At 37.5% G+C, this 25,887-nt stretch overlaps 1 protein-coding gene across 1 annotated transcript; it reads right to left on the bottom strand.

The window, feature by feature from the left end:
- Positions 1-1,992: 1,992 nt before the first annotated feature.
- On the bottom strand, positions 1,993-25,583 carry PM20D2 (peptidase M20 domain containing 2). Its single transcript, XM_069065127.1, has 7 exons — positions 24,983-25,583; positions 21,380-21,528; positions 16,839-16,981; positions 11,818-11,972; positions 10,263-10,398; positions 5,689-5,796; positions 1,993-4,998 (listed from the first exon to the last, which is right to left on the bottom strand). Exons 1-7 carry the CDS (start codon positions 25,430-25,432, stop codon positions 4,808-4,810), a joined length of 1,332 nt encoding a protein of 443 aa, XP_068921228.1. The 5' UTR covers positions 25,433-25,583; the 3' UTR covers positions 1,993-4,807.
- Between the last annotated feature and the right edge of the window lie 304 nt (positions 25,584-25,887).

Here is a 25,887-nt window from a genome sequence, read left to right as displayed (position 1 = left end):
AACTGAATATTAGATGAACCAGCTTTTGCTCTATTTACCCTTGGTCTCTCCAGGAGTAATAGAATGTTCCGTTCACAGAATGTTCAAGTTGTATCTACCTCTACCTGTAGACTGTGGCATTATGGCCAGGCAACTGGTCCTTTTTCATACAGAAAGACATTTCTTGATGTGGCACTGCACTTAGCTTTCCAAAGTGGTGTCGTTCACTATTATCATTCCGTCTTACAATGGTGTTCCTGAACTTAAATTTCACTTTCTGTTCATGCTCTCTGATTTTATTTAGGATAAACACATCCAGGTTCCACCAATCCCACAGGCTGAAGTATCATTAAAGGCCGAGTAAACTGGAATCAAACTTAAGAATCAGTATTTTTAGTTAAGTACAGCTGAAGTCAAGGAAGAGGTAGGTAGGGTACTGATAAAATGCTAAATCCTCTTCCAGGATCATACACACACACACACACATATATAATCACATAAAATGGACTAAATGTAGACCATTTGTATACTTGGGCCCATAAAACAAAGAGCCTGGACAACAGTAACTGCTGTGTTTTATTTGGCAGCTAAATAATGCTGCAATAGTCTCTCTTGGCTGAGTCCTGAAAAGGATTCCAAATCTCCATAAAATACAATTCATTCTTCATCCAAAAAGAAAATGCTTCTGTTTTCGTAACCCACAAGAATAACAGTAGCTGCTGTTGATTAACTGAACTGTCAAAGGATAAGCTTAGCTGTTGTCCGTAGGTCAAGAAAGGGAACAGAATAAGAATACAAGCTTTTAACAGAGGAATGTGGACACAGTTTCATCTCTCTTATGAAGCATTTATTGAGCTATTCATATTCCCGAGGGATAGAAACCTAGTTATCTACTAAGAATTGTCAACCTATACCTTTATTTTTATACCTCACCTCCATTTAAAAATTCAGCATCGTGTGTCTGTATTACCATGACTTCCATCTAACCTCAAACTGGGACGACATCTTTTTACTTTAAAAATGTATTGTCATTGGGGTAGCCAGGTAGCACAGCGAGTAAGAACACCAGCCCCAGTGTTGGGATGACCTGGTAATTGAATCCGGGCTCAGACACTTAGCACCCACCCAGAAATACCTGGCCGTGTAACCTTGAGCAAGTTACTTAACCCCAATTGCTTAGGGGCGGCCAGGTGGCTCAGTGAGTAAGAGCACCGGCCCCAGTGTCAGGATGACATCGAATCCGGGCTCAGATACTTAGCAGCACACCCAAAAATAACTGGCCATGTAACCTTGAGCAAATTACTTAACCCCAATTGCTTTAAAAAAAAATGTATTGCCATTAAAAGGAATAATACTCATTTTTAAAATGAAAGAATTTGGTCAAGCATTATTGGATTCTTTCTCCCCAAATTTTCTGAAAGCGTGATATTCAATGTTCTCTGAATGATGGTTTAGAAACAAGTCATCAGATTCCATAACAGTGGAATCTAAAATTGACAAACTGTATTTTCTATTACAATACATACATGCACTTAGCTTTTGTATTCATTTGTTTGGAGTACGATTAAAATGAACAATACCCTAATGAAAAGAAAGACATCTGCTATGATAACTATATGTGTTCTTAAGAAAATGGTCGAAAATACTCCTTTGTAAAAGCTGTTATCATACATTCTTAAAAGTTACACATATAATATGATGATTAAGGTTACATCTTAATTTATCTGAAGAGTAATACATTTCTGAATATACCTCTCTCACTGTTAACTACCAACGTCAGAGCGCTGTGTTCCCCTCAAAAGGTAGGACAACCTTTAATGATTTTTATTCTACTTTGTTAGCCTTGAAGACTTGACTAGCTAGTAGGGGGGGCAATGGATTCACTTTTTTGCAAGAATTCCCTTCCACATGGTCCTATGCAAAAATGTCATCACTAAAAGTTTACACATTGGGACTGGATGATAATTCTAAAAATACAAAATTTTCCCATAAAGCATATTAAAACAACTCACACACTTTAACATGCTTTTATTTCATTAGAATTTCATTTAAAATTTCCAAAATTGGTGGAACTACACAATAAGAATTTACCATTGTTAGAATACAAAAAAGGATTGTCAATAATTAACATTCTTTTTGTGGATTGTAAATAAATACCATGGCTTGAATTCATTGTTACATTCCAAGGAACGTGGAAATACCATAATGATTAGTGATTCGTATCCATCTTGGTGTTTTACAAATTAATACTACAGAAATAAGAAGGGGGTGACAAGAGAAGCAGTCAAGCTGTTGAAGTGACACAGACACACTTTGTCATTACAGGTTCTATACAGAGCCATAGGACTTGTTTTCAAATCAATAATCCCACCACATACCTTAGTTAGTTGTTTTTTTGTTTTTCTCCAAAAAGAACTTGTCTGCAATTACATTAGGTTTAAATAATTCAAGTTAACTCAAAATTTGTGCTAAACCAAAGTTTACATATGTAATTTCTAAAAAAGTATATTAAACAAATAATAAAGAAAATATTGTACAAAGTCATGCTTAACTTAAATTACTGTGGAAAATGTCTCAGCCTGTCATATGGTATATAAATATGTGTGCTTTGCACATAGACTTAAAATTTTACTGAACTGAGTTAAGTGTAGCTAATTAAAGTAATTATATTCACTGAAATGGAATTATCCAGTATCTAAAACTGGGGGAGAGGGAGAGTTAATAAAACTGAATTTCTTTTCAAATTATGTAATTCAAAATTCATCACTAACTCATCTAACTTTCCCCCCAAAATTTTGACTATTATTCACATAGGATGAAAAGTAATTATTAAGAATCTTTTCTTCACCCACTCATTTTAGAGATAACACTCCATAAATAATTTACTATTTCTCTTTTCCAAGAAGTATATGTTGCTATAGCCAAAAAATTTGTCATCAGAGCCTAACAATCTACCTTGTAGTCTCCAAGGTTACTTCATTCCTTTGGTTTAAAAAGAAGGAAATTACCAAAGGTGGAATTGCACAGAGCCAAATTAGGCTTGATGTCAGGAAAAACCACCTAACAGGGCGGTCCAAAAGTGGAATGGGCTGCCTCCCTTTGGAAGTCTCTAAGAAAAGGCTACACAACCACTTCTTGGGAATGTTATAGCAAGGATTCTTTTCGTGTGTATGTTGCACTAGATGACCACTTGCAGTTCTTTTAAAATCAAATTCTGAGATTCTATATTTTTTCGGCAAGTATTTATCAAACACAGAAACAAAATTGAGTTAAGTAACAGTCCTGGCTTCAAAGAGCTTACAGTCTAACAGGAGAGAGAATATATTTGCAACATTCTTTTATGTACATTATTTTTCAATCCCCTGGCACAACAGGGATTTTTATCTACCATTTTACAGATGAAGAAGCTAAGTGACTTATGACTTTGGTGACAAAGCTGTTGTTAAGAGGGCGTACATGAATGCATATAATGACTTGAAGTCATTACAGCATATAAAATAGGGCACATAACAAATGTCCTCAAAATTAGGAATTACATTCTTTTACAAGTCATTTCACTGTTCAAACTAATTTTAAAAAGGCACTTAATATTTTCCCTTCAAAAAAAAATGTATATACAATATACCCAAAAAGCCAAAGGAAAAAAAAAAGATCAGCACACCAAAAATAAACAGATGCTTTATACCCCACCTACTCACTCTTGCCTAAAAATAATATTCACAGACTATTTAATTTTTACTTTCCTCTGTCTTCCAAAGTGGCAAACCATGAAAATAAAGACTACCTATCAGCCAGGGAGAATAAGACTGGTTTGAAAAAATCCGAAGATTCTGGCCTCAGTCCCTTAGGATGAAGGTCACTAAGGAACTGTGACACAGGAACCAAATTCCAAAGAGATTAGTTTTCAGCATGGGGGATCCTGACTGTTAATTTCAATTTAGGAGACAGAGATGAGTTACAGTCATGCCTATAAACTAGGACATGAAGTTCATGGTAGTACTTGTTTCCATGTGAAAGGACAGCATATTTCAGTTCCATATGGGGTTTGGCTCAAGTAATTCATTTGTCATAAGAGAAACTTTCTTGGCAAGGAAGGTGGCGGGAACAAAGTCAGAAAGGGAATGAGGTTTTCTGGAATATCATTAGTGCCTGAAGAATACAGTAAAATAATGTATTTTTTCCTTTGGGTGAAGGCTTCCCTCTAAGTACATTGTACTTATAGTACTAAGTACTATATACTACTGTATGTTGTCTATGCCCATTTTATATACTATCATATATAGTATAGATCACCAAGGCTTAACAATTCACAAAATTCCAGCACATACAAGCTTGCCTGGCTCCTTTCCCTCTCACTTCTTAAAATATTCACACAGAATTAATGTACATCAGATATTTCTAATAAATAAGCCCACAAAAAGCTATTCACATGTTTAAAAATGTGTTCACAGTGTATCTTTACTACCTTGTACCGATAGCTTCCAAAAGCATGTTAGTTCTATCGAACATTAGATGTTTAAACTTTATTCTTTTCAACATTAACCTTTGCAGTACCACATATATAGACCTGGAGCTGTGTATACCTGTGTACACCTGTGTCTTAATTGTGTTAGAGGACTGAGTACTGAGACAACTAAGTTCCAACTACGTCAATTTCCAGTACATTTAAACTCTTATGAAATATAGATCCATGAAAATTTATTTTAGAGTACATGAGGTAATGTAATTTCCTCTCTTATTGTGTCACACAATTTCAAAGTACCAGAAACTTGCTCCTAGAGAAAAAAAAAGCAATCCTGTCCTACCTCATTAATGGGAGAACTGATTCTTAACGTGATTCACAAGTTGTGCTAAGGTCTTGGTTTTGTTCTGTAGCATTCAAAAATTCCTCTTCTTGAAGGCTAAGTCTAAAGTCCTCTCTGACTCTTTCCAGCAAACCTGGCTTGAAAATCACATCTAGGGCCGTCATTGCCAGAGCCTTAGCTGTACGCAAAGTGTAGAATTGTGCTTCTTGGGATCCTAGAGGGCAGAAGGAAAAAAACTCAACCAACAAACATTGAAGTTGCAACTGTGTGCCAGGCACTGGGGACATAAAGACAAAAATGGGACAGTCTACCTTCAAGGAACTTACACTCTACTGGGGAGACAACATGTACATATCTAAATATATGCAGAATAAATGAGGAAAATGAAAACTTTCCAACCTCATTGAAAATTAAACTAAAACCAACTTGACATTGAAGAAATACTTCATTAATCTGACAGTTAATGCTCAATCACTCTCGCTTTCCACCACCCACCCCCATGCATGCATGCACAGCATACATAGCTAATTCTGGGTAATTTTAATTATAATTATATCACAAAGGTAAATTTGCCTCTTTCAGACATGTATGTAGTCCAATGGACAGAGAGCTGGACCTGGAGTCAGGAAGAACTAATTCAAATCTGGCCTCACATACTTTACCAGCTGGGTGATCCTGGATAAGTCACTCTTCCTGCCTCAGTTTCCTCATCTGTAAAATGGAGTAATGATAGCAGCTACCTCCCAGGATTGCGGTGAGGAGCAAATTAAATAATATCCATAAAAGACTGTGCAAACCATCAAGTGCTATAGAAATGCTAGCTGTCAGATGTCAGTAATTCTCTCCTGTCACCCCAGCCCCCAAGGTGGTGTATTCCAAGTCTATTCACATCAGAAACCCTTACCTGCAGCTGCAGTATATTGCTCAGTATGATTCAGTGCATCAGAACCAATATAAAAATACGGGTGAATTCCAGGAACCACAAAAGTAACATTTCCAAAGTCAGTGGAACCTTGGAGCATACAAAATAAGAGATGTATTTAGTTAAGTGTTTGAATTATTAAACTATAATAAAAAAATTCATTTTCCAATTCAGACATGACAATATATTCAGGGTGAAAGCAAGGTGGCACAATTTTCAAAAAGACAAAAGTCAGACTCTGTCCAAGAATTAGTGGTGGGAAGAATGAAGTATACTGAAATATGAGATGAAAATGTATTATCACTCAACCCCACTTCTGTAATACAATGCAAACTATAGTTATTAGGCAAAACACAGTGAGGCACATGAGTGCATGACTACCAGATGTTTCTTATATTTCTGGTCAGTCATTTTTATTAAAAATTAATACTAGCTATCTTCAACTCACAAGATCAGATGCTCAAAATCTACTTGTAAATAAATTTGGTATTTAGGAACTCAAGATACATTTTTCCCATGAAAATTGTGTTTTGATATAAGGAAAAGTTTTGTTAACAATTAGCACCACCCAGAAGTGGAATGGGTTGCTTCTGGAAGTAAAAACTCCCCCTGAAAAGAGATCAAGTAAAGACTGAAGAGACATTTCTTGGGGACATAGAAGGAGAATGCTACTTCAGTATGGGTTGGCCAAGACGACCTCTGAGAAGGCTGTCTAAATTCCATAAGCAGTGGTTAGCTCAGGTGAGGTTCAACCTCCATTTTCTCAACTTCCCACTCTATTCTCAATCCTTTGCAATGCAGCTTCTACCCTCCTTCCTCTTCACTCCCCCCTCTCCTGGAAGGTTACCAGTGCTTTCACACTTCCAAACCCAATGACCTCTTTTCAGTGCTTTTCTGTACAGTTTTTGACCGTTGGCCACTCCCAGTCCTTAAAAGATAATTTCTCCTCCCTTGGCTTTTGGACAGTTCTCTCTTGGTTCTCCTCCATGCCTGTTCCTTCTCAGTCTTCTTTAAAGGATCATCATACTGTATGAATATATACCTCTTCTCTTTCTCCACATAATATGCATATTTTCTCCATTGATATTAACTTTAGTTCTATGTGTTTAATCATCTTCATGCAGATGACCCCTGAATTTAGAGCTTTAGTCCTTTAACTCCATTCCCACATTACCATCAATCTGCTAGACACTGCCATCTAGATATCCCATAGGCATCTCATGATCAACATAATCAAAACAGAAGCCATGCTTGCCCTACCCCAAACCCATTAATCCTCTAAATGTCTCTATTTCTGTTGAAAGCACCAACATCCTTCTAGTCAGCCATGTTTACAAACTTGACTCTTGTCTCACCTCTTATACCCTATGACCTGCCAGGTCTGGTCCATTCCACCCACAATGCCTCTTATCCATGTGGCGTAGTGGCTAGTGTGCTTCAGCATCAGGAAGACCTGGGGTTCAAATGTCATCTCTTCCACTTACTGGTGTGTGACCCAGGACAAGTTGTTTAACCTCTCTATGCCCATCTCCTCATTTGTAAAATGAGGTGTGTATACATTGACCTCTAAATTCTGCCAGGTCTAAATCTATGATCTGTGACCTTCTATCTGCCACCTTTGGTTCACTGGCCTGGACTGCTGCAATAGCCCCACTGCCGCTCCCAAGTTGTCTTCTAAGTTGTTTCCAGTCTTTCTTCTCCAATCCTGCCTCTATAGAGATGTCAATGTGACATTCATGAAACACAGATCTGACTGGGTCAGTCTTCCGTTACTGATTCTAATAAAAATAAAAAGCTTTACATAGTCTGGCTTTCCAGTCTTACTCCATATTTATTCCCCTTTACATACTCTGTCTTCCAGTAAAAATGGTCAAATAGCTGTTCCTCATACATGACATTCCATCGCCTGGATCCAATGCTGCTATACAGTTCATTCCCTGTGCTTGAAATGGAATCTTCTTTCACCACTACCTCTAAGGGCCCAAGCTTCCTTTAAAGTACAGTTCAGGTGACACCTACTACATGAAGCTTCTTCTAAAGTCCCCTAGCTGCTAGTGCTGGATTCCTATGGCAATTGCTTTGTGTGTATGTATATATGTATACAGTATTTCTATGGGTACATGTTACATCCCTGCAATAGAATACAAGTTCCTTGAGGTTTCCTTTCATCCTTGTACCCTGAGTACCTAATACAGTACCTTGTACTAAAATAAACATCAACTGAATAACAAAGCACAGTTTCAATGTTCTATGGGAAAATTCATGGAGAATTCTAATTTGCAATGCCAAGAACATCATGCTCCAAAGACCTAGAATGTAGACTCCCCCAAGTATAAATATCTATCCCTGGCTTTCGGGGTGGGGATTCCAATAGGAATCCAATAGGAAAACTAGGGCAGGAGAAAGGGTGAGGGGCAGTGACATGGCTTCCAGGGTATGTATAGGGGAGGAAAGGACAAATTTGTGGAAGAGACAGCTCAGATGTTTAAAATAAACATGGATGAGGGCTAAGGAAAACACAAGGCTTATAGTGAGAAGTTTCAGTGAGATAAAGTTTGAATATGGCAGAGAGGAAGGATATCAAGTACTTGGAATAAAGACAAGAGGTTCCAGTTCAACTTTTCTTATTAACTAGACCACAAACCAGTTATATACGGAGAAAATGGAAGATTGATTGAGACAGGCATCTAAAAAACCCCATCCGAACTACTAAAAGCCTAAGGTCTTTCTCCATTAGCCAAATAACTCATAATCAAAATGTATTATACAGATTGACCATTACAGGTTAGGAACCAGTAAAAATTGTTTATTGTATATAACATAGAACTTCACTGACGACATTCTGTTACTAGAAATCAAACATCTAGACACAGAAACAGATTTATTGCAGAATCTTTGTTTGAAGTAGAATAAAGGATGTAAAAGGGCTTTTGTTTTTACTGGATTGTTAAGCCATAAAGCACCATAAAAATGTCAGGTTCCAATGATATCTACTGCAGCTGTTTTTTCTCCCCAGAATGAAAAACTGGGGAGAAGTGAGGAAGACAACTAGATGTTTTTTGCATTGTTTATTTTTTTTTGCTAGTGTTACCACCTTTCCATGAGTTACCCTGAGAATTTTTGGCAATTTAATCATTTTGAAGTCTAATTGTGCAGAAAGAAAAGAGAGAAGATGAGATAAAAAAAAATTACTTCTGGAAAAATTAAAAATTCTAAAAAATATTCACCTTCATAGTTATTAAAAATAAAGTTGCTGTATGAATGTAAAGTGGTACTAAGTAATATGGTTTAAGAAGTGAGCCTCAGGGCAGCTAGGTGGCACAGTGAATGAAGCGCCCCTGGAGTCAAGAGGACCTGAGTTCAAATCTGGTCTCAGACACTTAACACAAAAAACTAGCCGTGTGACCTTGGGCAAGTCACTTAACCCCAAATGCCCTACGTTCCCCCTCCAAAAAAGCAAAAAACAAAAACAAAAAGGAAGTTATCATCAGAAAGAATAATTAAAAAACAACCTAGCAAATCAAAAATACTCAAATAACTTCTATACAAAGATAACAGCTAAGGTCATTTTGCTGCTTAGGTTTCAAGGTATTTCCTAACACTGTATCTTTAACTAAACACTAAAAATTAAATTTAGTTTTATGTTGCACTATGTTTTAAGATACTTTTTCCTCTTAATAATCGTATATAGATTATAGTAGAAAAATTTAAAAGCAACCTCAAGGTATCGCTATATTTTTGAAAGCCTGTTCTAAGTGTTCTTTATTCCCCAGCAACAAACCAATACAAACATCACCAACTCCCTATACAACTAAGTAAGCATTGCCCTGGCAATAACCCTGCTTGTTTATAAAGAGGATTAAGAACAATTTATTAAGAGTTTTCCTTTTCTTTTTTAAGTAGTTCACAATCATAGGAATTAGAGAGAGATTTAGAGATCATCTAGTTCAGTCCTGTCACTCGAAAATTAGCTAAATCAAATGCCACCAATGTAAATATCTGGAATTTTTTTAAAAGTCAAGTATACAGTTAGTTCTAAAAATAAAATGAACTCATATGGCATTCTGTATTTGCAAAAGGGTCCATTTGCTTCCCTCTGTCCTTAACTTCAATTTCTCAAATTAAAGTTAACTTTAACTTAAGGTTAACCTTAACCTCAATTTCTCAAATATCTGAGAGGAAACATTTCCTTCCATTAAAAATCCATGCCCTTCTATTCCCCAATATACAGGAGGTAGCTCTGGTGAAGTGGATAGAAGGCTGGCCTTAAGAGTCAGGAACACCTGGGCTCAGGTTCCACCTCTGACACAGAGGTATCCTTTAACTCAGAGTCCAGAACCTGAACTAGTCACTTAGAAACATTTTAAAAAGTTAATCAGTGATCTGAGCTGTTAAGATGGGTTGCAGAATAGTTGTCCAGCTGCATTTGTAGAAAAGTTTCCTCAAAGGTAGCACAGTACAGAGATCAAAAGACAGGCCCAGACCAAAAGAGGGGGAGAAGAGGTAAAGACCTTTGTCAATAGCTAAAGAAATTATATAAACACCCTTAGAATTACCTGATGGACAATTTGACACAGAATCTTCTGAAATAAATTCTATTCCCAGCTTTTTTCCATTTTCTATGTAAGTTTTCCAGAGGCTCTTATTAGGAAGAACATTATAGTAGTCATGTACTCCATCTTTTAATTCCACCTAATAAAAAGATGGTTATTAAGCACAATTTAAAAAAAAAAAAGAAAAATATAATTGGAGTAATTTTTTTTCGAATCAATGAAATTATAAGCACCTCCACTTCCACTAAACTGTAGGCCTTTGAGGGAAGAAAGTATTAGCTTAACTCCACCATATAACCTGCACCTAGGATTTTGTCTTCTACCTTGAGAATATTCAACTATATACACATCTTAGTATATATATATATACACACATATATATATATATGTATATATATATCACCTTATTATAAGGATGTCTCTTAGGGTTCAGATCATGTGTGCATCTTTATAGGTGGGACCACTTAATTCTCTCCTTCTTCTTACCAGTTTCCAAGAAAGGGGTAATTTAATCTACCTGCCCCTCCCTAGCTAACCCAGTCACTTAATTTATTTCCTGTTGTCTATCTACCAGAAAGAACACTTTCTAGCTTCTGCTTTATGTTCCCTTCTTAGAATTCCCTCACCACTCCACTCGGCCCAGCTGATTCCTATCCTTCCTTCAAAGACCACTTGAAGTCTAACATCCCCCAAGAAACATTAAATAACAATTGTGCCTCTTCCTCAGCATTTAGTGGATCTATTATTTCTTATCACTTAATATATAATTCAGATAATTGTTCAAGGAAGTCTATCTTGTCCCTCTCCCAATTAGGCTGCAAATTCAGGGTAGCACCTGGCATAGTACCTCATACATGCATACAACAGGTGCTCAATAAATATTGGTTGATCTGATTGAAGTCAGAAATAAAATTGCCTTCAGTAGAATAAAAAGGCAGTCCCCCTATCTTATTCCAAGGACCTGATGTTTACTATAATGTACCATATACATAATTTTTATCCTAAATGCTTTTTTAAAAAATCAGCTTTTGCCAATAACTCGTTTCCTTTAATAGGGATTGTACTACATAACAAGTCAAAAAGGTAAATTACATGTTTTCCAAGGATAATAAAAACCAATAAATAGCATTAGTTTTTGTAGCTATCAAAGATGTAGTATATAACTGCCCCCAAAGCACCTCCCACAACTGAAGTCCTCCTTGCCACTTATTATACTTTTTTTTAAGCATGGCAAATGAGAGGGCCAGAGTCAATTAGTATGAGAGACTTTAGGCCTTTCAAAATATAAACTATTCAGTTAACTGAGAAAATATTCCCCTTTTTCAGTTATAATATATTTGAAATTAAAAGGGGGAAATTCATAAGAATAAATCAAGAGGAAAACAATTACACAATTATGTTAATGGAATCAGATAACCTGATTCTTCTATTTGTCTCTCAAATTTTTTTTTGTTTAAAATGTAGGAAAAACACCAAATCAAGGTCCTTCCCCCTCCAAATCCCCACCCCTTCCAAGCATTTCTGATTAACAAATGGATTAACTCTTAATACTTCTTACTGTACATCCTGTAGCCAAAGCAGCAGCTTTAAAGCAATCTTCTGCTTTTTTTGTCAGAATTGGAAGCTCTTTCACTGTGGGTGTACGAAGATAATAGACTAATTCAGAGTATGAGGGAATGATATTAGGTTTCACACCGCCATGTTTAATTATACCTAAAAAGAAAGTCAAGTTATTGGAGTAAAGCTAAATAAAAAGCTGCTAAAAGAAATGACTTAAATTGTAACAAGAGTATAAAGTTTTTCTACCAATGTTCATATAAAAAGAAAAATTTAAGGTTATTAGTGACAAAGAAACCCCAATTGCAAAGGATTTTAAAAGTTATATGTACTGCTGCTTTAACTGTTATTTTCCAACCAAGCAGAAAGGAACTTTTTAATAGTTGAGTATAAGTCCAAGTATTCCTATAAATATAGGAAGGAGTTTATATAACACAGGGTCAACTTTAAAAATCATTTCCTCTCTAATTCTAAATGAACCCTGGAGATATAATTAATTAAATGTAATTTATTACAAGTCTATGTGTGAAGTTGGTGAAAACAACTTGACACAGAAAATTTTGTACTATTTACTCTGTATTTAGCAAAATTTTACTGCAGTTGAAATGCTTCAATCAATATTTTTGGCAGCAAAACCAAACACATCAATGGGACTAGGTCTACAATCAGAATGTTGGAAATGGAAAGTAATTTAGGTCAGCTAATCTAAGCCCTTCAGTGTATCATTTAAGAAACGAAAACTCAGAGAAACAGGGACTTGTCCAAGGTCATGGATGTCTCCACCACAGAGCTGGGGCATGAACCCAATTTTTCTCGTCCCAAGTTCTGTGCTCTAAGGTCTCTAAAAGCAATAACATTCTAATGAGTATGTGAAGAGATGCTAATTATTTTAACACCTTGTAGTATTGTGACATGAAACAGTAACCGAAACTGATCACTTAAAAAACTTTTCACAACAAATAAAAAGTTATTATAATGGAAGATCACTAAAACACTGACAGCTATCGAAACAAAGAAATATCATGTATTAACCATAATTAGTCAGACGACATGTAATTATTAAGCTCATACTGTGTGCCAGCCACTATGCTAAGGGCTGAGGATACAAAGATTTCTGTTTGATGTACATGAAAGAACAACAAACTTGCAACCGAATGTTGTGTAATCATGAAAATCAAGCTTGGTCAGAAGAAAAGAAGGGAAAATGGACCACCCTCCATTGAAGAAGTAGGGGACTATGGGTGCAGAACATCATCACCCAGACTGTTAGACAAAACTGATGCTGGTTATTTTTGCTGAATTGCTCCTGACCCCCACTCCTTTTTTTGTTTTTTGTTCTGCTTTTTTTTTTTGGAGGGCAATTGGGGTTAAGTGACTTGCCCAAGGTCACACGGCTAGTTTTTTGTATTAAGTGTCTGAGGTCGCATTTGAACTCAGGTCCTCCTGACTCCAGGGCCGGTGCTCAATTCACTGCGCCACCTAGCTGCCCCTGTTTTGTTTTTTTTTTAATTCCTGGCGATGCTCTCTGAGGAGAGAAAGGATATATTTGGAAATGAAGGTAATAGAAAAAAAGATATCAATAAAAATTAAACAAAAACATTTTTATTATAGTCAATTCCCAGCTAAATATCTTGCCTACCTAAAAAAGGCAACATTCCTTAGTCAGGAATTTAAGACCCTTAACAATCTTGCCCCTGGCTACACTGCCAGTATTTGGCCCATCACTCAAACCCTCTGCTCCAGCCACATTGGTGTACTTGGTGTTTCCTGTTTAATAGGAATACTCCAGTTGAATCTAATGATAGCTGAAATGTAAAGTTTGCAAAGCACCTTAAATAAACTCTCACAAGCCACTAATGGGGATTATCCCATTTTATAGATGAGGGAACCGAGGCTCATAAAGGTTAAGTGACTTGACTATGGCCACATACAACTACTAATTGTCACAGCTGGAATTTAAATGTAAATTTCTTCTGACTCCAAGTGTGGTGGTTATTCTACTCTTCTCACAATATCCCACACTAGCAGGTTTCAGTGAGACTTTTATAAAGCCAAATTTACCTGTTAAATTTTCTAGCTCATTTTATTTATTACACATATTTTGGCCACTTGTATAGACATTTGAGGCCAGACTTTCTTGCTGTTTGTCTTGTTTCCTTTGAATTTCTGACCCTCTTTGTGGATCTTTCTTATATTCTATTATTCTCTATGATACATGGCTTGTTGGATACAGGTAGGAAATTTTCCCCTCTAATAATGGTAATAAAGCCCCTGACAAACTGGCTCCAACCCACCCTTTCCAGCACATTACATATGATTGCCCTTCACATACTCTATGATCTAGCAATGCCGGCCTTCTTGCAGCTCCTCACACATGCCCTCCCATCAATTATACAAGTGCCTGTGCACAGATTGTGTCCTGGCGTTGGATATATTCCTTTCTCAGCTCAAATGCTAAAAATCTCTAGTTACCCTCAAATCTCAGTCCAAGTGCCATTTCCTCCATAAGGCCTTTCCTCAGGCTCCCAGTCACTAATGCCTTGATGTGTGCATGCATTTATATATTGCTTCCCTTGCATACATTTACCTATATTTATCTCGTGCCTCCCCTTCACCAATTTGTATGTATTTACATATTGTCTCCCCTGATACTAAGCTCTTTGAGGGCAGAGCCTGTTTCATTTTTGTCTTTGTATCCCTAGCAAGAGCCTGGCAAGAATCAGGAGCTTAAAAATGATTATAATTCTTTTCCTCTATTTTCAGCTTAAACTTCTGTAAGACTACAAACACATTTTCTTACTGCTTCTTATGAAGTTCACTCTGTCTTTGACCATTCTGTCTACCTGGTTCAGGAATCCAAATTCTAATCTTAGAAACTATCTTCCTTTTTTTTTTTTTTGCAGGGCAATTGGGGTTAAGTGACTTGCCCAAGGTTACACGGCTAGTTTTTGTGTTAAGTATCTGAGGCTGGATTTGAACTCAGGTCCCCCTGACCCCAGGGCCGGTGCTCTATTCACTGAGCCACCTAACCGCCCCTAAAAACTATCTTCTAAACCAGCTGTTCACCCACTCCTCTCCTTCCCCAAATGGCCTCAGCCTTCTTCTGAGGTACCTTATATCATTCAGTAATAATGATTTAAAGAAAAAAAACACCTAAAAAAACTAACTCCATCTTTGAAGTCTTTAATTTATTGCTCAAACTTTTAAAAACCTTAATAGTTCTTCCTCAAAGGATCTAGCTCTATCCTCTATGGGAAAATTCCTTAGCCTAGTATAAGCTTTCTTCCCTGTCCTCCTTGTCACATTTGGATATGCTCCAACTTCCTCTTTTGGCTCACCTTAATTACTATCCATATTTCATGTATTTGTATATAGACATCTACAGCCATGTGTTAGTTTTTTTATTTCATTTTTTTCCCAAGAAAAATCTGATTCCCTCTACTAAGTGGGAGATTGGAAAAATGTTCGTTTTACTTCTAACAAGGAGGCCAACTGCAATTTTGTGTAGCCTTAACTTGGCTTTGGCACTGGCAGAAACACAAACAAAAAAGCAGAGTCTCTTCAGCTCACTACAAAATTTCTTATACTGGAGCAAAACAGTTGATCTTTAGGCTTTCTAGTGTCAGCATGTTTGCCCCAGCTCTGCCAGAGATTCCAAGATGAAGTTTTATTCTAGTCTTTCAGTTTTCTCTAGGTGGCTAAGTGGATAAAGCACTGGGTCTAGACTCAAAAAGACCTGAGTTCAAATCCGGCCTCAGACACTTAACAAGATACATGACCCTGGGCAAGTCATTTAACCCTGAATGCCTCAGTTTCCTCATCTGTAAAATGAACTGGAGAAAGAAACGGTACACCACTCTAGTATCTTTGCCAAGAAGACCCCAAATGGGGTCACAGAGTGGGGCACAACTGAAAATTACCAAACAACAATAAAGCTTTCTCTAGTGACAGACAGGACTCTCTAGTGACCAGTTCTAAGATTTCATCAGGGTAGGGGTTCCCAAGGAACTTCTTTAACAGTGCAGATTTAGAGAATTTTCTGGGACACTGAGTTTCTTTGGCTTTTGAACCACAATTAGCAGATTACAGCCAAAACTCTAAGGCAAAGAAAAGCTATAGCTCTGCCAAGAGAAGGTATTTAAGAAGAAATTTAATTTTCTACTACTACATACCTATTATCTCCTCTCTTTGCTCATCTGTTCCACTGACTTAGGTCTCTACAACTCAGATTAGAGGACTTCATGGGCCAACCTATAGCTCATATAATTTAACCTCATTTTAAAGATGTGGAAATGGGTCAATGGAGGTTGTGACTTGCCTGAAATCACAGAGGGAGCAAGAGTCAGAGGTGGAATTTAAAACCAGGCCCAGAATTAATATTCAATCTGATCCCTTTCTCTTCCCCCTCACCCCCAGCCATCATGCAATACTTCTGTGATACATAGGAAGCAACTACTATCTATTTTTAATACTGGAAAAACTAAGACAGGGAATCTCATAATTGGCAAACAAAAAATTGTGATGGCAACTTATACATCAAGTTTTGACTTACAAATATACTTTTTTTTAAACATTACTGCATAAAAATAAGAACTGAGCCACTGAATAGGTAAATAATATGAAAAAATAATAATATCCAACTACTACTAATAATAACTATAACACTTTACACCTTGCAAAGTACCTTACAAATATTGAATTTTATCCTCACAACGACCTTGGGACATAGGTGCTGTTATTATACCCCATTTTACAGCTGAGGAACCTGACGCAGAGGTTAAGTGACTTGCTAAGAGTTAGACAGCTAGTAAGCGTCGGGCTGTAGATGAACTCAGAAGCAATGATCTTTAAAAAAATACTTAAAGCCAAACCACATCAATTCTCTCATTGCATGCATTTCTGAAAAGCAATTTGTTTCGCCAATACTTAAATTAATAAACATTTGTTCTTATTAAAATTATATTAAATTCCAACTGAGTACAAGTGCTACTCCCTGAAAAAAAGAAGTATTGACATGCTCACCATGAACTCTCCAAGAGGGTTTCATTTGTTGTCTTAAAACTGACAGATTGTTGTAAGCAAGAACAGCAGCATCTAATGCATTCAGACCTTCCCAAGGATAAGCAGCAGCATGAGAAGCTTTTCCATAGTATTTCACAGTCACACTAGGAAATAAGTATCACTTGTTATTTATTTTCTCTATTTGTAATGAAGTTAAAAAAAAAAAAGTCCAAAGCAGTTATTTGGGGAAACACCCAAGTATTATTATTTAATAAATTCATAAATGCTGTGACCCTCTATGAGTATAAATTGCAGAGAAAATACCAACCTACACTGGTACAGGGAATTTCCATACCTGAGATTTCCTTATCTCAAGGAAGTCACAAGTCCTGGCCCTATCCTGGTAAACATCTAGAATATTACACATGAATTGTATACCTTTTGTAGTGGAGGGTTGGGAACAGGTTAAGGGAGGGGACCATAAATATGTTAAGTGGGGGTGAAAATGTGTGATGGATAACTTTATATAATCAAGAAGTAGGCACATTCTGTGACAAGAATCTGTGAAAATGGAGGAACAGACATCAGATAAACCTCATTCATATCTAAAACTGAAGGGAGATCAAAAGTCGGGGTGGGAAGGAGAAAAGAATTAGAATCTAATGTGGGTGCCTTAGATTGCTTCTGGGATGACTGGATGGCTGAACAAATTGTGGTATATAAATGCAAGGGAATATTTTTTTTTTACTTTAAGAAATGATAAAACAGATGATTTCAGATAATCTTGAGTCATAAGAATTGAGGCAGTTAAGTAAACATGAAAACAATTTACGTACGCACAACAGCAACCTCATAAAGAAAAACAACTAAGAAACACATGAGAACTCTGATCAAAGAAATGACCAAAGAACCCATGATGAAGCATGTCACTGAGCTCTGACAAAGTTGCCAGAGAGAGGGTCCAGGCAAGGGTTCTTACACAAGGTCAAGTCTATGGGTTTGTTTTGCTTGGTTGCCTTCATCTGTTAGGAGGATTTTCCCCCTCTTTCTCTCAGTTAATTAGGGGAAGGGGAGAAGTAGCAATAGAGATAACAAAAAATAAAAAGGGCCATTGAAACATTTTTTAATGCACAAAGAGAACAAAAGGAAGTTCAGGTGGAAGCAGAGACAAACAGAATAGTTTTTGTTTTTTGCTTTTTGGAGGGCAATTGGGATTAAGTGACTTGCCCAAAGTCACACAGTGAGTATGCGTGTCAAGTGTCTGAGGACCAGGACTGGTGCTGTATTCACTGCACCACCTAGCTGCCCCCCAAACAGAATAGTTTTAAAAGTAATATGTGAAATTTATATTATACTTTTTATAATGTAAGTCATGTCAAGTGGAGACTCATGGTTTCATATGGAATTCTCTTTTTGGTGTTCAAGTTCAGAATAAAAAATTAAATTTAAAAAAGGAACACATCACCTATGCATTCTAATGTTGAGAAGATGAGTTGTTAAAAACATTTTTTCCATTTTTCATGATAAAATGGTTGTCAATCAACAGCTGATGTTTAAGAGCTGTACTTTCTAAATCTAATCAATTAAAATTACTCCTAAAATTCATAATTCTATTAATCCTTGCCATGAACTTCAAACCCTTTTTCTGTTTGTAACACTAACATAATTATGAAAAAAAAACTAGTTTAGCTCATATTTTGATGAGATTTCTTTCACCTATCCATATTGAAACAAATTCTTTTTTTAGTAATAATACCTTGAGAAACATTATAAGTTACTTATACCACTTCCAAAAGGTTCTCTTACCAAGACTGGTTGCTTAGTTACTATCAGAATAAAAAGATTTTGGCAAAGAATTGCAATTGAGCTGCCTGCCTGTTCAGCAGATACTTTAAAAGTACTTAAGGTCCCTTTTTTTTTACAAATTTGTAGAGGAAACTTTACAAATGCTTGACCAAATATGTCCTATTATATATCTAACATCTACATGGATCATTATTTTCCTCCAAAATGCCTAAAGATGACATAGCTGAAAATCCCTTCAGCATCTACATAAATAATCTATTTAAGAATACTTCAAGAGTGGTATCAAGTTGTTAGGAAAGCATTAGATTCAATAAATGAAACAGACTAAAGCTTTGAGTCCTTAGAAATTTCATGTCATTTCACGATTGTTTCTAAACATTCTCTTAGCAAAAAAAGTCTCTAGATGCCTAATTTTACTATGGTAGCATGAAGCAGAGACTAGTAAGGCTGTGTATTCTTGAATCTTTCTATCTCCTCCAATGCTAGCACAATGTTTACACAGTAGGCCTCTGATATATGTTGGCTGAATAACAGAATAGCTCTATTCTCTCACCCTCCCCCTGAAACTGAAAGGAACTTATCAAGACATTTGGAAGGGTGTTTAAACACACAGACACAGACATAGAAACACACAGACACACACACACTCACACCCATGGAAAACATTCTAATATCAGGTCTATAGATTAATTCTCAAAACCATTAATAAAAACACCGCAAATATAAACTGAGAGAAAACTATATTAATGGTTATTTTATTTTAGCAGTAATATTTAAAATTAAAAAGCATTTAATCACCTTTAAGCTTGTGAAGGGCTCATTCCAGAGATAGACCAGGAAGCAGCTCTCCTTTATAAATATATCATGTGCCAAAGCTCAGCATTTTACTAATATATCAATGCCAATTTTATTACAAAGGACATAAGAAAACGACATTAATAAATAAAAGCGAATCATTCATTATACCCTTTCAAAGTTAATCCCTACTAATGATAGAAATTAGAGCATCTTCATGGATAGAAACTATTATACATATTTTTCATTTATATAGGTAACTGAAGATTTTCCCAGAATAATCTTTTTCAATTTTACTTTTTTACTTCTGAACACTCCAATGTAAATGGCTCAGAACCAGTCTGGTTCATTGAAAAATGCACTGATTTGGGGTCAAGGGACCTGCTTTTTAATCTAGCTCTCCAATTCACTTCCTGTGTGACCCCTGCCTAGTGCTTTCTCTGTAGAATAACAGAGTTGGATTAAATGACCTTTGACCTCCCTACCTATATGCAATACTACACTATGTAAAGAGTTCATATTTTCTACAATGTTACATGGAGAAATTCAGGTGAATGATTTTTAAGACATTTGTACAAGGTTGGATGGTTTTCCAAAAAACCAATGTTACTCATTATCTACTTTAAAATACACTATCAATGGAAAAATTTTCTGTCTCAAGGTTTACACTCTAGCATTTTAATGCTTATGAAAGCCTGTTTATGAAAGAAGTTTAGTTTAAAATGAAAGGCAAACCAAATTACTTTGATGTCAAAACACACAATGAAAAGTATTAAATGTAGATTCAGAAAATTTCCTATTGCTAAACACATGTTGAACTATTTCTTTGATGTTAAGTGCCTACCATTTGTAAATCCTCCCCACAAAGCCCTCTCCTCTGATGTCTCTTTGTGCCATGGAGGTGATCCTGGCTTCCTAAATGCTCTACCAGAAAAATAAAAGCTCTGATCATTGCACTTAAATATGGCCCCAACAAAGACAATCTGCTTTCAGAGGCCCAACCTAGCTGAATACAGAGGCTTACCACCAATAGGCTGGCTTCTTGATGGACTCTTTTGCCATAACAACCCATAAAATAAAGATAAAATACAAAATGTAGCTCAATACTGCCGTGATGGTTGCAGGAAATAGTACATGAGATGCTCTGAACCCAAGTTGTTAGACTGACCATACACTTTAATTTAATTGCTGGTATTTGAAAAATGAGATTCTTGTCAAATAACCATCAAGTGGACATGCTGCTAGAGTAACTGAATTGTATGAATAAGTGAAATTATAAAAGAAGTTGGAGTTAAATGGAAAGATGGGTCACTTGGAGAGGAAAATAAGGGGGCTGGCCAAAAGGAGACAAAAAGAGGCTAAAAACTTTTTGCACCTTTGTTAAATACTTGACCTACTTAATTCCACAGCAGGCTGTGCTGAGAGGTGTATGGTGGGCGTAAGTAGGCTCATACAAATAACATGATGCCTCAAAAAAAAAGTTGGAGTAAGAAATTATATCAGAGAAATGTGTGCTCAAAAGAGAAGGGCTGGGCAAGTAGCACATGTGAGGAACAGCTTGGTAACCAGCCTGTATGCTTTACTGTATGCCACAAACCAGAAAGGCTCCAAGCGCAACGGGTGGACCTCTTTCAGCAAACTTATGGGAAGGCAAGAATAAAAGCTGCACAAGGTAAGGAAGACCTGATCATAGGAGGGAAATGTCCATAACCAATAAGATAATTGATCTGTTAGAGTATGTGTAAGGAGATGAGGATATAAAAAATGAAATTATTTCTGCAGAGTATATGGTAAATACACACACACACACACACACACACACACAACACACACCCCTCTCCAGGAGAGACCAAGATAAAATAAAGGTAACAAATATTTTGAAATTCACGCACTGTATCAAAAACATTCTAAATTCTAGTTCCAAGGAAGAAACATCTCTTTTCCTCAGCTTCCTTACTTACTCATGCTCAGCCACATCAGGTAGGTAAGCAGCATTTTCTTGTGATGGATGAGCCATAAAAACAGCATGAAGATTTTTAAAAGCTCCAGCTTCAATTAAATCAATTTTGCCACCTCCATCTTCTTCTGCGGGAGTGCCCAGGACAGTGATCTAGAAAAGACACAGGGGTCAGAAAAGCCCTAATATCTATCCGCCAAATATCATACAGGATTCTCATATGCATTCATTCAGAATCTATTTAATTGTTTATGTCTTCAAACTACAGAAAAGACTTTAGCTTCTAACATAAAACTAATGTGAGTGACCTTTGATACTTAGAAATTCACTTTAATTTACATTGCAATACAAAAGAGCTCAAATGAATACCAATTTGATGAGAGATATCAGAAATTTTCTGTCTGAAATACTTATGATGAAAAGAAAACTAAAACTATTTGGTTGTGCAAGGTACTCTGTAATTCAGGTGGCCTTTAAAATCTTTATTGCAACTTTTCTTGACTAAATGTTAGAAATGTAGGGACAAGAACTGGACCCGTGGATTTCATGGGTATAGAAAATTTCTGCATGAGGAAAACTTCCTGAATGCAAGTCAGTGCCTTCTGAGCAACTCAATAGTCTTGACAAGTTGCCTAGAGCAGAGGTATCAAACTCAAATAGAAAAGATCCCTGAGGGTTACAGGTTGCTTTAGAAAACTGCAGATTAACATTATTTATGTTGTGTTGTATTTTTATTTATTTTGTTAAAACATTTCCTAATTACATTTTAATCTGACTGGGCACACTGGTTTTGCAGCCTTTGAGTTTGCCACCTCTGGCCTAGAGTAATAATAGGTTAACTGACTTGTCCAGGGTCACACAGGTAGAATATGTCAGAGACATTTTTGTAGTTTAGTATTAATAAGCAAATTATCTGAAAAGAGCTTTATAATTATTAGTTAATCCTCACAACAACCCTGTGAGGTAGGTGACAAGTACCATTTTACAGGGAAAGAAAAAGAGGCCCAGGAAGTAGCGTGACTTGCCTAAAAGGACAAAGAAAGCCTAAGGCAATGTTGGGACTAAAATTCAAATATCAAGACTTCTACTCTTATGCTGCTACCTCATTAAGAAATTTCAAGATAGATTATTTTTAGAAGTGCATTAAACAATCTTAAATACCACAGTTAGAAATGACCAATTACACAAACTTACTAATTCGTTTCCACCAGTTCAACCAGGCAGATTTATTGGTCACCAAACACCTAATTAAACAAAAAAGAACTTTACAGAATAAACATTTTACTTTAATATTTAATACTTTCTTCAAAACATACAATTTTAAACAATCAGAAAAAAATGCCATTGAAAAATGGGGCTCCTTAAGTTCTAAAATCATTCAATTCAACAAACATTTATTAGGTACCTGGGGATACAAAGATAAAAAAATGACAAGATTTCTACCCTCAAAAAGCAAATGCAATGAATTAAGTTGAAATATATGTATAAGCCCTACCCTGTAAGAGAAATGACATTAATTGTTCTAAAGGTGACAATTGACAATTCTGTTTGAGAACTATATGGTTCCTATAAATTATTCAAATAGGATTGTGTACCTCCTCTTTAAAATGATCATTATTACCTCTTAGCCCTCTAAGGACCATAAGCTCCCTTGGGTTCAACTCTCCTACTTAGCAGACCTATATGTCCTACTCTCTTCTCCTGAGCTCCAATCCCACCTTACCAACTGTCCTTTGAACATCTGGGTTGAGGTCCCACTGCTCAACCATGTCCAATTGATAATCTTCCTGAACTCCTACCTCCTTCTCTTTTCCTAATGCATTTGTATTGGCTATCCCCCATGCCTGGGATGCTCTCCCTTCTCACTTCCTCCTCTTCCAAATCCTTGGCTTCCTTTAAGACTTCAAATCTCATCTTCAGCAGGATACCTTTTCTAGTAAACTAGGACCCTTTCCACCCCACCCCCCTCCCAGTTTTCCCTTAGAAATTACCTTCCATTTACATCTTGTACAGATTATTTGTATAATGTCTTCCCTATAAAATGAAATCTCTTTCAGAGGAAGGACAATGTTTTTGCCATTCTTTGTATCCCCAACTCTTAGCACCTGGCATATAGTAAAAGCTTAATAAATGTTTGTTATGTTCCCCCTGCTAATCTCAGAACTTCTAATATACCTAATTGACAGACTAGTTTTTTGTTCCTTGTATTAATAAAGGGAGAAAAGAAAGAGGTTGTCCACATTCAGGAACAGCCAACCGTTCCCTAAATGGACAAAGAATTTTTTTAAAGGGAGCTGAAAGGAAAAAGACAAGGGAGAATGGCTTTTAAAAATAAAATAAAATGCTTTCACATTCTCTTTAAGCAAAGCAAGGCTGGATTCAATTTTTAGCCCCAAAGTGGAGAATAACATATACTAAGTAAAATAGACTCTTTTAATGAAATTTTCTCAAACCCAACTAAAATTTTTCAGTTTAAAATGTCAAGGTTTTTTCAATCCACGAAGGCAAATATTTTTTTTAAAACTTAAACCTTGAAGTGAACTACATTTAAAATGATTCCCTATTATTACAGAAACAATAGTTCTATGAGGATTATAAAGTATAAAGGGAAAAAAAATCTCTCCAGTATTTAAATATAAAAGATGTCCAGAAAGATCAACAGCAGCCACAAAGGGTTACCCCTAGAGGTTTTGTAGCCACTGTAGATCTCTTTTCAAAATACAGCATCCCTGTTTGTCCATTTATTCTCCTTTACTTTCCTCCCTTCTACAGTCCTTATTATCAATTATTTCTCCCCACCCCTACACCAAAGCAAACAAGTACATATAAAAAACAATGTCTTTAGAGCTCCCACCCCACCATCCTCAGTTATTCAAAATATTAGGTGATACAAAGTTTTTGGGTCCCAAGATAAACCATAACTAAGAATTCATACCTGGTGGAAAGAGTCCCACACACCAAGCCTAAGTCAAAGGACATGAAGTGAGCCTTCAGTTGAGGGGATCAGGAAGGATACCACCCACCTGAACCATTAACGGCAGAAGCACTCACTAGCAGCTAACCCCAGCCCACCATCTTGTAGTTTCCCATTTAAACTTACTATTCTGGCTAACTAGGCGTTAAGCTTTGTTGTTTCTATGTTACTAAAAGGCTGCAGGTGCTGCCAGCACCCTCTAAATTCTCCACCCTGGGTCAAAGCTCTGAGCACCCTGCCCTAGTTACAGCCCCGCTCAAAGCCCTGCTATTATATAGGGAGTATTTAGGTGCAATCTATCCAAAACAGTTATCTGACTGAGTCTTAATTAACTATTTATATCGACATTATCTGGTATGGGATCTGCCTTCTAAGATTTAGAAAAATAACAGGTGACGGAGACAGGTCTAAGTGGAACAATGCACTGTTAGGCCTGGAATGCAGTGACCGTCAGTCCGCCATCTCCGGGTTAGGAGAGAGACTGGAGACCCGCTCTCCCCCTACTCTCACCAGGGAGATCACGGTGGTGAGAGGTGCGGAGGGGGGCGGGAGGAGGAGGGAGGCCTGTGTACGGGGACTGGAGTGGGATAATATCCGCAGAGCTTGCCGCCCTCAGCCCAGACCCGGTCTCACCTTCACCGGCGGACAGCTCGGGTGGCTCTCCAGCGCCCCCTTCAGACCCAGGGCAGCCGCTGCGCCCACCTCGGCGATCAGGTTGTGGCCGCAGGCGTGCCCGATGCCCGGCAGCGCGTCATACTCGCAGAGAAAGCCCAGCTGCAGCGGCGCGGGGCGGCCAGACCCCTGGTCCGGGGACTGCCATTCTGCCCTGAAGGCCGTGTCCAGCTTGTAGTGCGGCTGCACGGTCCACAAGGTGGCTGACGGCTCCTGCTCGAAGAAGCGGGTCAGGGCGCCGTGGGCCCGGTACTCCTGGTAGGCGAGCTCTGGCTCACTCCAGATCTCTCGGCTCAGGGCCCCCAGCCGCTCGGCGGCCTTGTCGATGCACTCAGCGGCACGGCGCTTCAGCAGCTCCAGCTCCGGGACGGCCCCGGTACCCTCTCCAGGCAGCTCCTCGCCGGGTCTCATGACTGTCAACACCTCGTCCCAACCGGGTGGAGGAAAGGATTCGGAGAGAAGTGAAAATGAAGCCTCTCCTACACAGCCAGCAGATCTCCCTGAGAGATCGCGCCAGCTTCTTCTTGAAGAGCTAGTGAGCCCCGCCCCTGCTCCTCCCCCAGGCTACCTCACGCCCAATCACAGCCCTTCATTTCCCCCTCCCTCTTTCTTACGTCCGCCCTCCCGATGGGCCTGCTGGGAAATGTAGTCAGCTGCTTTCTCTTTCCTAGGGCTTGAAACTGAGCTATGTTTATAAAGTTCACCTCTTTTCTTTGTTTTAGTCTCCCCACAGCACTGTGGACTCTGAGTGCAGAAAGACCCTCCAGTATTCAAATGCAAAGTATCCAGGCTTGTTGGGAGCAGGCATAAAAGGAGGTTAGGGTATCCGCCATTAAACAGGGCACCCAAGCATCCATGGGTAGATT

The sequence above is a fragment of the Petaurus breviceps genome, unplaced genomic scaffold (assembly GCF_028583685.1).
Source record: "Petaurus breviceps papuanus isolate PSGF00001 unplaced genomic scaffold, PetGlider_PUasm1.0 90667, whole genome shotgun sequence".
Classification (NCBI taxonomy): domain Eukaryota; kingdom Metazoa; phylum Chordata; class Mammalia; order Diprotodontia; family Petauridae; genus Petaurus; species Petaurus breviceps.
The sequence above is the reverse complement of the archived record's forward strand: the minus strand, read 5'-3'. Positions and strand labels throughout refer to the sequence as shown.

Coding starts and splice junctions, on each gene's coding strand:
- PM20D2 (XM_069065127.1), bottom strand. CDS start 25,432: ATGAGACCCGGCGAGGAGCTGCCTGGAGAGGGTACCGGGGCCGTCCCG. Junction 21,529..24,982: donor CGAGCTGTCCGCCGGTGAAG/GTGAGACCGGGT, acceptor TGTCTTTTCTAG/ATCACTGTCCTGGGCACTCC. Junction 4,999..5,688: donor GCAATATACTGCAGCTGCAG/GTAAGGGTTTCT, acceptor TCTGCCCTCTAG/GATCCCAAGAAGCACAATTC.